At 46.9% G+C, this 14,305-nt stretch overlaps 2 protein-coding genes across 2 annotated transcripts; one reads left to right on the top strand and one right to left on the bottom strand.

The window, feature by feature from the left end:
* The first annotated feature begins 237 nt into the window (after positions 1-237).
* On the top strand, positions 238-4,854 carry LOC125509596 (zinc finger CCCH domain-containing protein 20-like). The gene is made up of 6 exons (XM_048674601.1): positions 238-356; positions 475-545; positions 1,322-1,467; positions 1,559-3,280; positions 3,351-3,505; positions 3,643-4,854. Exons 3-6 carry the CDS (start codon positions 1,419-1,421, stop codon positions 4,636-4,638), a joined length of 2,922 nt encoding a protein of 973 aa, XP_048530558.1. The 5' UTR covers positions 238-356; positions 475-545; positions 1,322-1,418; the 3' UTR covers positions 4,639-4,854.
* A 3,723-nt stretch (positions 4,855-8,577) lies between these two features.
* On the bottom strand, positions 8,578-12,454 carry LOC125532924 (transmembrane and coiled-coil domain-containing protein 4-like). Its single transcript, XM_048696781.1, has 15 exons — positions 12,234-12,454; positions 12,065-12,146; positions 11,583-11,981; positions 11,311-11,476; positions 11,071-11,223; positions 10,878-10,975; positions 10,562-10,653; positions 10,210-10,280; positions 9,993-10,128; positions 9,836-9,895; positions 9,654-9,736; positions 9,362-9,438; positions 9,132-9,202; positions 8,951-9,008; positions 8,578-8,868 (listed from the first exon to the last, which is right to left on the bottom strand). Exons 1-15 carry the CDS (start codon positions 12,452-12,454, stop codon positions 8,728-8,730), a joined length of 1,908 nt encoding a protein of 635 aa, XP_048552738.1. The 3' UTR covers positions 8,578-8,727.
* Between the last annotated feature and the right edge of the window lie 1,851 nt (positions 12,455-14,305).

The raw sequence follows: 14,305 nt of genomic DNA, 5'->3' as shown, positions 1-14,305 counted from the left end.
ATATCTTAGCATCACCCTTTAATGAGAACAGAAATATCTTAAGGATATAATAATAGCGAGTTTTCTCATCATTAGTGAACAGGGTAACTATATCATTTAATTTAGTAAGATGTGTCACAACAGATTCAGATTCATAACCATAGAAAGGATCAGATTCAACTAAAGTAATTATCTCAGGATGAATAGAGAAATCATAATCCTTATCAGTAACAAAGATAGGTGAAGTAGCATAAGCAGGATCCGTCTGATACCTAAGTTACCAAATTGTGTATGTCTGAATTATTTTCTTCATCTTGTTAATTCAGGGAGACATATATGAGATAGCCAAAAGCTTCCAATCTCTGCAAATTAATGATGTAAGTACTACACTAACAAATAAAAGCTGGCGATGTGATGAGGTTGCTTATTTGGTAATAACCGATAGGTTCTCTAGCTTGATCTAACAGCACTTATTGTGTGTTAAATCCTTTTCAGTGGTTGGTAAATGAAAAGCAGAGGCTGAGCCATCTCCGTGACCGTGCTAGCGAAACTGGACGCCGAAAAGAATATCCTTCTAACTTACCATGTTGAGCTATTGTTATATTTTTTATCTTAGTGTTGGTGTTCGTGTTTCTGTGGGTCGTATAGTGTGAAGATCTTGTTTTAGTCCTTGATTGTTTAGTCATGGCTTGGCATGCATATGCTCACCATAGCTGAACCTTTAAAGCTATCAAATAAACTACCATTGTGCACATATTTGTTGGCCTGAGGACACATTTATTCTGGCAAACTTTAACTCATAACATTTGTGACCAAGGACGGTGCTATTGTAGGGTTTAGAATTTGTAATTTTTTTTGAGAGTTTCTCATAACCTCTTTGGAGAACGAAGATACTACATGGGATTGCTAGGTACCGGGTTTAGCTCACAACCTCTTTGGCGGTTATTTTTCGTTTTATGTTGTTTTGTCTTCAATTGGAGTTTCTTATCTCCGAACTTTGTTTCTCGCACTTACCGAATAGTATCGGCCTTATTGAGGGTTATCTTTATGAAGAGAACACAATATTTTGTGACCCTCATTTAATGGAGATAAACAACTTTTGTATTGTTCTCATCCTTCCTTTATTTTGTGTTACATAAAATGATATGGTGGAAACCATCTTTCATCCCCGAGCTATCATTCAGTGTTCTAAAGATGTTGCATGTGCATCTATCCTGTCATATAATCTCAATTAATTTATGTTTGGCTTTCTTTTTGCATAAGATAGGTAATCATGTGTGCTCTTCATTTAAGTGTTGTTATTGGTGCTACCTTCATTTGATGATCCTTAACTATGTCATACACTAAGAGAGTGCGTAGAGAAGTTACAACTTCTGAACACTCCTGAAGAAATAGCACGCAAGATTAATGAAGTTCCAGAAGTACATGTTGACCCCCATATGGCTCCTACTTATGAATCTGCTGAAGAATGGAATGATGAAACAACTGGTACTTCACCTGTTGACTGTTAATCATATTCTACAATTTATGTTCCACTAGTAAATATTAATTTTCTGAGAACTTATTGACTTTTATGCAGTTGATTTGACCATAAATAGGAATGGACCAGATCTTCTGTTTCCTGGAAGAGAAGGGACAGAATCAAACGCTGTGCAGTACCTGTCACAAAAATGTCCCGATGCTAGTCGTCACTCTAGTTTAAATCTTCCTACGGAGGGCGTAACACATATACCAGGAGCAGGAAGTATCACTAATTTGCAGGCAGCAAATGGGTTGAATATTCCTCGGCCTCGCATTGATTTAAATAATACAGCGGGTGATGCTGCATCAGTTCCGTCATCTGGGGTTGTATCAAGTGACACGGAGCCAGAAAAAGTATGGCACTACAAGGACCCTTCTGGAAATGTTCAGGGCCCGTTTACTCTTTCACAGCTATCCAAGTGGACTACTTATTTCCCAAGTGGCATGAAGATATGGCTCACATTTGAGAGTGAAGAGAACTCATTGTTGCTGACTGAAGTGCTCTCAACACAGAAGAAAGATATCATTCAACCTACGCCAGTTATTAACAATAATAAATCTGCATGGGCAGGCTCTGGGCAAGATAGAATTAACCCAAGTATGACTGGAAACATTACTTCCCCTATTGGCTATAATGTTGTCTACTCTTCTGGGTTACCCAGCCAGTCTTCTGACCGTCCTCCTCTGAGAAGAGAAAGTCCAAACTTTATGGGTGAAGCTTTGCCATCAACAACATGCTGGGAGCCACTGGCTTCTAGTGTCCAGATTCAGCATCAGGCAAACTATGCAAGCACCATTCCATCTTTTGCTGGTTCATATAGATCAACAGGACCTCATGGTGATGGGGTCCCCCGAGAAAAGATTGGGGAACACAACAATCGCCAAGAAACCGGTGGTTTGTGTAGTCCAACCCCAGCACCAAAGATTCACAACAGCCAGAGTAACATGAAGCCTGAGAGCTGTTCAAGGTCAAATCTTGTTGATGGAAGAGAATCCAATTCAGCCTTGGGCATTCCTAGTCAGTCAAGAGCTCCTGCCTGCGGTGCACAATCAACTTCATTTACATGCACTTCTAGTTCAAGCAAGACCAAGGAGATCATGAATCTGCAGAAACCATGCCCCCCTGATGCATCAAATGCTTCAGTTAATCAACTTTTTGAGCCTAAAATTGATTCAGTGTTATCCCCTGGCACTCAAGATCAATATCCCAGTCCAAATCCAAAATTTGAGAGGAAGCAGCCTGTGATGAACAAGTCAGGGTCAACATCAGTAGCACCTGAAGATTCAGCTACAAAGGCATATGACCACTCTTCAATAGCTTTCGTGTCAGAAACATCTGGTCCGCCTTCAAGTAAATTTGTTGGCTTGCAATTACTTAAGGAAACACAAACATCATGTGTAGAAGAAAGAGATCTAAAAGATGGAGGCTGTGTCACTCAAACAGCACCACTAAAAGGAGATGCCACATCAGCTAAGAGAGATAACATAACTGTTAGTTCTGTCTCTGATGCTGGAGTTTGTGATGTGCTGGGATCTTTGACAGAACCAAACTGTGGAACTTATAATGTGCATGCTGGAATGCCTTTGGAAAATGTCACCCCAGCTTCAGCTGAGGAAGAAAGGCCGCAGTGCTCTAGCCCTATTGCGCTATCTCCTTGGGGTGAACCTAGTTACTATCAAGGCGGAGCTGTTGATTCTGCTCTGTGGGGTGTTCAAGATGACCCAAGCAATGACATGTGGTCATTGTCTTCACCAACACCTGCTCTCCAACCCTCCTCAGGTAATGAAATTGTAGTCTTTTCCTGTTTTTGTTGTTAACTTGACAGAGAATCTTACACCATCTTCTACAGATCTTGGAGCTGATGGAAAAGATACTTCATGCATTATAGAGGAGGCAGTAGTAGCCCGAGGAAGTAGCGCTGTTGGTGAAATATCACCAACACCAGAGGAAAAGATGGAAAAAGGCAACCCAAGCGCTTCCACAGATTGTGGAGTGCCAGAGCAGGTAATCCTTATTTGTAAGATCTAGGGCTTGAGGTCCAAGCGTGATGTGTCTTTCAAAAAGAGAAATCCTAGCAACATGATCCTCTAAATATCCGAGGATTGACGTCCAACTAAACATGTTACTTCTGACTTGATTAGGTAAAACTAAAACCAAGTGCTGCATTGTTGAACTCATCTCTCAAGAGCACAGAAGCTTCAGGCGGGCAACCATTAGGCTCATCTTTGGAGGGGAGCACAAAAGCTTCAGGTCGGCAACTGGTAGGCTCATTCCTGGACGGGAACACAAAAGTTTCAGGCAGGCAAGCATCAGGCCAATTTCTCGAGGGGAGCACAAAGGCTTCAGTATGGCAATCAGGTTCATGTCTAGAGACAAGCACTAAAGGTTCAGGCTGGGGTTCATCTGTAGATGGAAGCACAAAAGGTTCAGGCTGGGGTTCATCTGTAGATGGAAGCACAAAAGGTTCAGGGCGGGGTTTATCTCTAGAGGTAAACGCAAAAGGTTCAGGTTGGGGTTCATCTCTAGAGGGAGGCACAAAAGGTTCAGGTTGGGGTTCATCTCTCGAGGGAGGCACAAAAGGTTCAGGTTGGGGTTCATCTCTAGAGGGAAGCACACAAGCCTCAGGCTGGTTACGATCAAGTTCATCTCCGGAGGGGAGAAAAACTCCAGGTCGGCATTCGTCAGCCCGTGAGAGTTCAAAGGTGAATTTCAAGAGTGGCAGCCAAAACCGTAACTCGTCTTCAGGTCACCAAACAACACCAACAGCTAAAAGCTCTTCAGAAGCACAAAGGAGACAGGGAAGCACCAATTCAAATTCTGCTGGCTGGGGAGAGGCACCAGGGAGCAACAAGAGCTGGCATCCATCTTCTGGCAGTGCTAGTCGAGGCAGCCAGTCGAATCAACACCATGATAGGCACTGTCATGGCAACGAATCACGGCGGGGTAGCTATCAGGGCAATGATTCACGGCGTGGTAGCTCGAACCACTCTAGGAGGTCGTCTGATCATCGTCAAGATCATGGCAGCGGTATGTCGTCAAGATCATCGTCAAGAGGGCAGTCTCAACGAGGAATATGCAAATATTATGAGAATGGCCACTGCTGGAAGGGGCCATCTTGCTCTTTTGTACACCGTTGACCATCGTGGTAGGAAACACATTGTGAAGGTACCACGCCTTACCCCACATTTTTGTATAGCCTGACAAGCCACTTTGTAGTCAGCTTAGAACAGAGCTCTTGGCGCCACTCAGATGCTAGTACATATATCCATACGATTGGATAGCATTTTACGCTTAAAAGACCACTGATGATGAGTATGAATGCAGATTCTCTGCTTCTGGAGCCTGATTTATTCCACTCTGTTCAGTTCAATGGAGTTGACTTCAGTTTTCCCATGACCAGGAAAAAAATGTTTATGTGCGGATATGGATTCTAATCCTGGGCTCATATGCACCCTTGTGAATAGTAAAAGAAAAATCTGTTTTTTTTGCCAACAATCATCATGCGTATCATATTTTACCTTTTTAGATGAACGGAAAAACTATAGCCTACACGTGTGGGCGTTTGTAGATCGTCCACACGCCTCCATCATCACTCATTTTGCCACGTATGAATAGATGACATCAATAGAAATCTTTTTGGTTTTCGGCTTAAAAATGTTTTATCTCCTAAATAAAAAAGCAAACTAAAAATCCGTTTTCATCATTAAATCTGTCTCGACGAGATCTTCAAAACTAGACATCATGTTGATATGTTTTGATGATTTTTTTTCCCTAGAAGTTGCCATGATGTTTACACTATAGTTGCCATAGTTCTTAAACTAAAGTTGCCATGTGGCATTTTTAGTTTGTAGATCATGGCAATTTTAGTTTTTTGATGATGGCAATTTCAGTACTTTGGCCATGAAAATAATTTTTTATTGAACAATTGCAATTTTAAGTGCATGTATCATGGCAATTTTAGTTTATGGTGCATGGCAAGTCTAGTTTCTTAATCTCCGTTTTATAATATGTTAAAATTTACTTTTAGATGTAAAAGAAAATAGTTGAAACATATCATGGCAACTTCAGTGTAAATATCATGGCAATTCATGTGCAATAGACATGGCAACTTTTAATCAAAAAAAAATTCACCGAAATATATCGATATGAGATCTAGTTTTGAAGATCTCGTCGCGAGAGATTTAATGGTAAAAACGGATTTTCAATCGGATTTTTCATTTAAGAGATAAAACATTTAAAAAATTGAAAATCCAAAAAAATTCTTGCATGCATGCGATGACGTGACAATCTATTTGTATTAGAGAAGTGTGGTGCGTCTCCTTTCCTGCCACACGTGTGACAGTTATTGACGTCCAATATTAAACTTAATAAAAACTGCTTAATTATTCGACAACTCCTACGCTCGCGATCATTAGCCTTGCTGAACAACTTAGAGTGAGTATCGCCTACCCGAAGCCACTGCAGCCTGCATCGATGTCTGATGCGAAACCTGTGAATCGCAGCCAGGCCGAGAAGCTTGTGTCTTAGAGCATCTCCAGCCATTGGCCCCCTAGGCGGCTATTTTATGCGCGCCCTGGGGACGAGCCGGCGCTAAAATCGGTGCGGGGGCGAGCGGGTCCGCTCGCCCTATGGTCGCCCCCAGACGCGGGTTTTTTATTTTGAAAAAATGAATTCGGCAAAGTTCGATAAATTGCACAAAATGTTCGGCTAAATTCGGCAAACTTGACATAATATTTGACATGTTTGACGTTATTACATAAGTTATTAAAAAACAACAACTATGGGGCGAAGAAGTCGCTGTGCGCGGCGAAGTCGCCGCCGTCCTCCTCGTTGTTGTCGGCGTCGGCCTTCTCCTTCTTGATGGCGCGGCCGCCCCTGTTGGATCCCTGCCCGGCGTCTCCATGACGGACCGGTGGCGGCGACGCGTCGTCATCGCTGTCATCGAGGATGACGACGCCTCCCTCGTTTCGGCCACGGCACCGAGCTTCGAAGCGCTCGTAGGCGAGGCGCTGGCGCTCCAGCTCTAGCTGCGCCCACTCATCGCGCACCCATTTGAGGGCCGCCGCGTCGTCGAGCTGCTCCTCCTTGACGCCGCCGGCGAGCCCCGGCTTCGTCTTTGGCTTAACGTAGTGCGGAGGAGCCGAGGAGGGGGCGCGCCTGCCGCCCTCGTTGATGACGATGCCGGCGCTGCGGGTGCGCCGACCAAGCGGCGTCTCCGCGGCGGGCTCGACCTTGACGCTGAATAGCGCCGGCGAGCCGGAAGAGTGGGAGGAGGAGCGGGAGGACGACTGAGATGAGGAAGACGAGGAGCCGAACCTCCTAGGCACCCATGGCCCGGTGCTCCGGCGTGGGGGCGGGACAACCGCCGCATCAGGGTATATGCCAGCGGCGGGTCATTGCCGCCCTCGAGGTACGCCAGCATCTCGTGGAGTGTGCGGCTCGGGACGCCCCACCAGACGCGGCGCCTGTCGCTGTTCTTGACGCCGCCCACCACCGGCGCCCTGTTCGTGGACGCCAACCGCTGCGCCTGTCGGCGCTGGAAGTACTCTGCCCACGCTGCGTGGTTGTCGATGGCGTACTGAGGGACGGCGCGCTGCTCTTCCGTCAGGGACGAACGCACGCGGTCGACCTCGGTGGCGAAGATGCCGGGACGCGCCTCGACGTCGGGCATAGGGGGGATGGGGACGCCCCCGTTGCTGAGCCTCCACCCCGTCGGCCCGGCGCGCATGTCAGGCGACGCCGGGATGTTGGCCTCGAACAGGAGGTACGTCTCCCACTCCTGGAGCGAGCGGCGACCGAAGCTGTTGACCGTCGCGGCGTCGCCGAGGAAGCGTTCGGCCATCGAGGGGGAAAGGGAAGGGGAGGGAAGGGGAGAGCGGCAGAGCTCGGCGGCGGGGGGAGGGAGGCAGAGCTCATCGGCTCGGGCTGGTGTGGCCAGCGGTGAGGGGGAGCCTCTGGTTTTATAGCCCGCACCGTGTGTACGCGTGGCAGAAGGGGAGGCGTCGTCGCGCCCGTCCCTCATGACGCGCCGTCCATGAGGAATCAATGGCAAGGCTGACCGGCGGCAGCCTTGCCATTGATTTCCCGCGGGAAACCAATACGTTCTGGGAAAGACGAAGCGCGTGCCGCTGACTCGGCGGGCCCGCGGCTCTTTCGCGTCAAAACCAACGAAAAATGGGCTTCTGGGGCCGCCGACGCTTATTACCGCCTAAGTCAACGAAAAACGGGTTTCCGGAAACGCGACTGAGCTGATTTTTGGGTGCCGATGCAAAAAAAATGTTTAAGGAGGGTTTGTTGGGGACGCGGCTGGAGATACTCTTAGATGCACACGCAGCCCGATCTCAGCGATGTTGAGGTCCCGGTTGTCCTGTGCATGATCAAGTCCCAAGATGATCTGATCGGCAATGTAACTGAGCAGATTAATGCTGCCCACATGAGAGCGAAGAGCGTGGGCGAGCTTGTACAGCTTGTGGTGGAGAATCTACATAGCATTTCCATGCGTCACAGTAGCGGACCAAGAATTGGCGACGATGCCCTGAAACCCACGAAGCTTGAGCCAATAGTCTTTAAGTCAGAATTCCCTGTACTGACGATGGAGTTGCCCTTAAATGTTCTATTAAGTCCCTCCTTAAGGACAAGAGGGGGATAGATCTCTAAAGTTCTCAACCGAATCGAACAAGGAGATCGCTGCATTGGCATAAATTTTTTCCTCCTTCAACGCAAATAAAGACCTGACCCATGGTTTGAGATGTTTTCTCAGGATCTTCAATTTAGCATCAATCCTCTTGGCAACATCTGTATAATGTATGGACTGGAGGCATAGAGGGACAAATAATTCTCATGCTCAACCCACCAATCTTCAAACCCGAAAATGTTGCTCCTAACCACTGTTGTTTGGACATGAATAACACAAGGGATGCGATCAGATCTTGAGTTCAACAGTTTGATCCGTCATAAAATGACATATCTTCTGAACTCACCGTGTTACTCGCATGTGTATTTCGCTAGTCAAACAGTTCTATGGAACCAGGCGTCAAGCCTGGTAAGCTATCTCAAAAAAAAAAAGTTCTATGGAAATGCTGAGACTTATGGATAAAACAGACTACAAGTACCCCCGATCGTTTTTCCATTCTCTTACAACAAAAGTTTCCTTTATTAGCTACAACCTTTGGTGACTATATTCATCACAGCTAACACCGTTCCTGAGTAGCAGAAGTTCATCGCGGTTATTTCGATCTGGGCGTGCTGGACCTGGGCGTGGAGGGGGAGAACACCGGGTAGTAAGTATTCAGCTCCAGCTGCTCCAGGATCTGCTGCATGAGTCCCAGGTAGGAGGAGTGCCCCACGACGAGCTCGCTAACATCAACCTGCGTGAGTCGAGCAGCAACCTAGTCAAGAAAAGTACTCTCTTGTAGTGATCTAAAAAGTCTTATATTTTTTTTTTTTTACATTTTCAACTCCGGGGACTTGGATTGCTTGGATGCCAGCCAAACCTTGCGTGAGCAGACTGCACGAGAGGCTAGTTTGTCAGAGCACTCAGAGGGCTGCGTGCATCACTCGATGCAGAGGCCGAGGTTTTCCCCCCTCTCTTTTCGACGGAAAACGAAGAGCATTCAGGGTTACGAGTTACCTCGCCCGGAAAGTGACGCCGAGGATCCAATCCTTGGTGGAGTACACGTTCACAAGCCTTCCAGCAACCATCTGCACATGCGTACATATGGGTTCAGCTGTGTAGGATTTCACATACAAACTTCCCAGTTGATGCAGAGCCTGATAGTATGACTCTCTTCAATTCATACCAATAAGAACAATTCTGGTGGTTTCTTGGGAGAAGAAGGTCAGAATAGCTACTGCCCTTACCTTCCTGGCAGGCCCCCACAACTCGTCATTAACTGAAATCGGTGCACCTATCAGCACAGCCCTCTCGACGATTCCCTCTGTTCATGTTCAATTTGTCAGCTGAATAAACAACTGACTCCATATTGGTAGACATTTAGCGCGCGGGGCTCGTTTCGAATAAGAAGCTTTCGCAAAATGTTCATGTAAACCAGAAAAGTTCCTCAGCTCCAAGCGGTCCATATTGGCTAACATTTACAGTTATGTACTTAATTATGCTCCTGCATGGTCTAGAAAAAAAACACAGGATACGCACCGTTATTGCCCGAAAGAGCTAATTCCTGCAAACATTTGAACACGACACGCGCACCGAGTGAAAAACCTATGAGAGTGACAGGCCTGGAAATGATTGTGACATGGGGGGAGACAATTAGCTCCATGCAGACACAAGGGTTTACTGAATCATTTAGATTGCAGGTATGATTCAGGTATGGGTACCTGCTTCCTTGCAGTCCATTGAGCAACACTTCAGCAAGCATTATCCCAACCTTATCTGATCTGGAGTCATCTACTAGATTTATCAGGTAGAAAAGATTACAAGAACGCAGGCTAAGTTAGAAAGGACAATAAACTACGAAATAGTGGAGGAAGGCACCTGTCAATAGCAACGGACCATGTGCTGTCAATAAAATCTGCAGCAGCTACCAAGGTAGCAGGCCATGCAAATGCTGAAATTATACCGCTTAACACAGTCTGCATCGCACCTTCCCTCATCAGCTCCATTGCAAATCCTGCAGTGATAACCGAAACTCTTAATAAAATTATTTAAAGCGTAGGCGGAATGCACCTTATGCATGAATCGTTAACATTACTTGATGCCAGAAAATCCTGTATTGCTGTACTCAAGGCAATTATATGCTTAGTCTCCCACTGAAGAATGTACCTGCCAAGTGCCAGTGAGAATTGCAAAGGGTGTCTAGTTATGCATGGTAAGATTCTTCTTGAAAACAATTACTCAATGCAAGCCTGTTGCTAGAAAATGAATTACGTGGAACTCACCTCTATCCATGTTATCTGAATTTCTTCTATCATAAATCTAATTTCTGGCGTTTGTTTACTTGTTGGTTGTTGCAACATTAAAGCATAAGAATATGCTGCTAAGGAATGGGCATATAAATAAGAAGAGCTGTGCTCAGCAACTGCTACTGTATTAGAAAAATGTACCTCTCTAAGTTAGTTTTCCATCCTTCCCACGGCTTTAAAAAATCGTCTTCATTAAAAGCGAATCCAGAAACCATGATGCAGACTGCTAGGCGCTGCAAGTGAAAAAAAAACCCCCATGAAACCCAGTTCATCTTATCAGTAAACAGCATTGTACTCCCTCCGTAAAGAAATATAAGAGCGTTTAGATCACTATTCGCTCTTATAGTGATCTAAACGCTCTTATATTTCTTTATGGAGGGAGTAATTGTTAAGGAAAATGCAGCAAGACAGTGCATTGGATGGACCAGTGTACAGCTGAAAGAGAACAAACACCTACACCCTGGTTATGGTTCTGGCCGAGGGCTTTGAACTCGAATTCTTTCACATCTCCAATTCTTTTGGCCATTTTGGAACCAGTTAACCCAGCTCCAGCAGCTGATTCCAACCAAAGATGACGATTAGTTACTGTGGATGATTAAATACTTGTGGATCATCATCTAATCTAATGGAGCAAAATGTGGAAGGCACACCTCCAAATGATGCGGCAACTGCTACTGAGCCAGCGGTGTGTCCAGCAGCAGTAGCTATAGCAGCAAATCCGCTAGCCCCTATCACAGGGACAAGTGCGTGCAACGTCGGAGCAAGAGCAGTGAACCCTGCAGCAATCGCCGGAGCAGCTAGACCTGTAAAAAGATTCAGTTAACTAGTTCAGCAGATCGCGGAGAGATGTCATCAAGATTGCTTTCGACACGGTGTAACATAATCATCACCCCCGGAGATAGCCATGAGCGTCCCTCCGGTCAAGGCGGCGGCGCCGATGATCCCCCCGCGCCTCCATTTCTGCCACCTGCTTCTCGGCGACGTACTTTCACGCAATTTCTCTTCCTCTTTCGCTGCAGCCATAGCAGAGCAAGCAACCATTATCTCGACAGCTTCCTACAATGCCAAAGGTGTTCGACGCCAAAGAAAAAATTCAGCACGGTAGGAACTAGCTAGCACGCTGCTTCATTATGCGCATTCTGGGGGAATGGTGGTTGGTTACCATCTTGATCCACTTGACGTCGAGCCAAGTCGCGATCAGCCGGAGCGCGACGCGGTGGCGGGCGTCGTAGCCCTTCCTGATGCGGGGGGACCCCATGCCGTCCTCGCCCATGTTCACGTCCGCCACGCAGGCTGAGAGGAGCATGTACAGCACCGCCATCTTCCGGTAGTCCTTGGAGCGCCCGCCGCCGCCCGGCGACGACGGCGAGCCGTCGTCAGCCGGTTCTTCGTCATTGTCGGCGCCGAGCACGTGTTGGTTGAACAAGTCGTCTGGTGCAACGTCGTTCTCCAGGCCCATCGCCATCGCGTCGACGGCTTTGGCGAGCGCCAGCTCGAGGTCGGACCTATCGGCGGCGGCCTTCTCGCCGTCGTCTTCGTCCTCGAACACTTTCCGGAGAAACTGCGCGCGCGAGGAAACGTCACACGATACGTCGAAATGGGGGCGGAATTCAACGCGGACGACGCGGCATTGTTGGCACGTACGGCTCCAATGTGGTGCTTGGGCTGGGAGGTCGCCGCCGTCTTCTCCACGCCCGGCCAGGCCTTGGGGTCGATCTCGAGAAACCTGAGAATTGAAACGCGACGCGCGCACCATGACACGCCGGATCAAGAGACGGAGCACGCATGTGAGAGGAAGGGGGAGAGGGGTGACCGGAGGACGGGGCGGAGGAGGCCGCGGGAGTCGTGGGTCCAGAGGTCGCGGCCGTCGGGGTCGTCGCTGGAGAGGACGACGGTCTCAGGGTCCGGGCCCTCGTCGAGGCCGTGGGAGCCGAGAAGGACGCGCTGGTGGATCTGCGCCTGGCGGAGCGCGAGCGCGAGGAGCGCACCCGCGGCGTACCGCTGCGTCTGGCTCAGCGTCGACGACGTGGCCATTGCCCGGCGCCGGCGGTGTCCACTGCGCCGAGAGCGCTGCGGGGCCAACGAAATCCGCGACCTTGCCGATGTTGGCAGTCTTTAGCCGCGCGTGCGGGCGAATCGGCTCCGGGCGATATTGCGTGCAACCGACTGAGGAGAACGAAGTCCCGAACGAACGCTCGCATGCACGTACGTCAACCCGCACCGATCATGTAACATGAAAACCTTGCACGGATTTTTTAAAATATATTTACTTGCAACAGAGCTCACGGGAGAAAAAAAAATACCACACTCCCCTGATGCAATAACCACGACTCAAGACCCAATAGATCCACATCCTTTATTTCAAGCACATGCCATACCATCTGTGATGTCACTTATCCTCTTATCACCCCCGCCGACGATGGCCTCAGTGCTCACAGAATCACAATGCGTTTGAATGTTGTCAATTCTAAGACATCTCTCTGCATAACATGAGAAATCTGATTTTTTTTCCTATGAGGTTTTGGCGAGGCGTGCATGCGTGATTATAGATGATTTGTTTGTCTCCAATTTTAGTTTTGCTAAGGTGTTCATTTCTAATCCGGATTGGCACCATATGAAAGAAAACCAGATCATGCATGGTTGATTGATGTTGCACCATAAATAGCATTTTTTAAAATGGTTAACTGGTAAAATAACATCATATTTAGATTCTAAATACTTTTCTAATCAAACTTCATATATAGCATGTTAAATTCGAAGGTAGGGCTTATAAGATATGAATATTTTACAAAAATATTTGATATATGCGGGTTGATTAACCCAATTATCAGGGGTTTCCCGCAAAACAGAAAATGTGACTTAAAACTAGCATATGGGTTGATTACCAGTAACATTAGAGGGTTTTCTGCAAAAGTGAAAATTTGACTTAGAACTGAACTGCGGGTTGTTTACAAGAAACTTCAAGGGGGTTTCCATAAAATAGCATGACAGACCAAGAATACTTATTCTCTTAATAGTAGGTATAGATTTCCAAATGCTATAGAGCTATAATGTCAGCTCTGACCGTTTCTGGCGTGAACGTGCTCCACATCATCGGATCGATTGCATGAATTTTGAAGCGGGCAGTGAAGGCATGGGTTGACATGTTATGCAGTGCACTAGTGCAGAATGCTTCTACACAACCTTTAATTGGCGGGGCACCACTTTCAATCGAAGCCATCGTCATTTTTCTAAAATATCTGTGGTGTGGGCAAATTTTGTACGCCACCACTATGGAGTCACGTGCAAAATGGCAAGCAGGTAACTACACCACTGCCATGTGGGCCCAACAACCTACCAGCCACGGGCTTTATTGGTGGGATGTTAGAGACTCAACACACCACTAATTACTACCTAGCTATGTTGTGGGCTAAATGAACACACTACTGGTTTCGTGAGTCGCACGCCACTACCTGGTGTTGGAAATATGCCCTAGAGGCAATAATAAATTGGTTATTATCATATTTCCTTGTTCATGATAAATATTTATTATTCATGTTAGAATTGTATTGATCGGAAACTTATATACATGTGTGAATACATAAAACAACACTGTGTCCCTGGTACATAGGCCTCTACTAGACTAGCTCGTTGATCAAAGATGGTCAAGGCTTCCTAACCAAGACATGAGTTGTCATTTAATAACGGGATCACATCATTAAGAGAATGATGTGATGGACAGACCCAAGCATATATAAACTTAGTAACAAATCTATCATGGTGATGCATAACAACGAGAGAGGAAGAGTGTTGTCCATGTATCCTCGTAGACCGTAAGCGAAAGCGTTATGACAACGCGGTTGATGTAGCCGTACGTCTTCACGATCCGACCGATCCTAGTACCGA

Source organism: Triticum urartu, chromosome 1, assembly GCF_003073215.2.
Source record: "Triticum urartu cultivar G1812 chromosome 1, Tu2.1, whole genome shotgun sequence".
Taxonomy (NCBI): domain Eukaryota; kingdom Viridiplantae; phylum Streptophyta; class Magnoliopsida; order Poales; family Poaceae; genus Triticum; species Triticum urartu.
The sequence above is the reverse complement of the archived record's forward strand: the minus strand, read 5'-3'. Positions and strand labels throughout refer to the sequence as shown.

Coding starts and splice junctions, on each gene's coding strand:
- LOC125509596 (XM_048674601.1), top strand. CDS start 1,419: ATGGCTCCTACTTATGAATCTGCTGAAGAATGGAATGATGAAACAACT. Junction 1,468..1,558: donor ATGGAATGATGAAACAACTG/GTACTTCACCTG, acceptor ACTTTTATGCAG/TTGATTTGACCATAAATAGG. Junction 3,281..3,350: donor TGCTCTCCAACCCTCCTCAG/GTAATGAAATTG, acceptor CATCTTCTACAG/ATCTTGGAGCTGATGGAAAA.
- LOC125532924 (XM_048696781.1), bottom strand. CDS start 12,454: ATGGCCACGTCGTCGACGCTGAGCCAGACGCAGCGGTACGCCGCGGGT. Junction 11,477..11,582: donor ACGTCAAGTGGATCAAGATG/GTAACCAACCAC, acceptor TTGGCATTGTAG/GAAGCTGTCGAGATAATGGT. Junction 9,737..9,835: donor AATGGACTGCAAGGAAGCAG/GTACCCATACCT, acceptor AATCATTTCCAG/GCCTGTCACTCTCATAGGTT.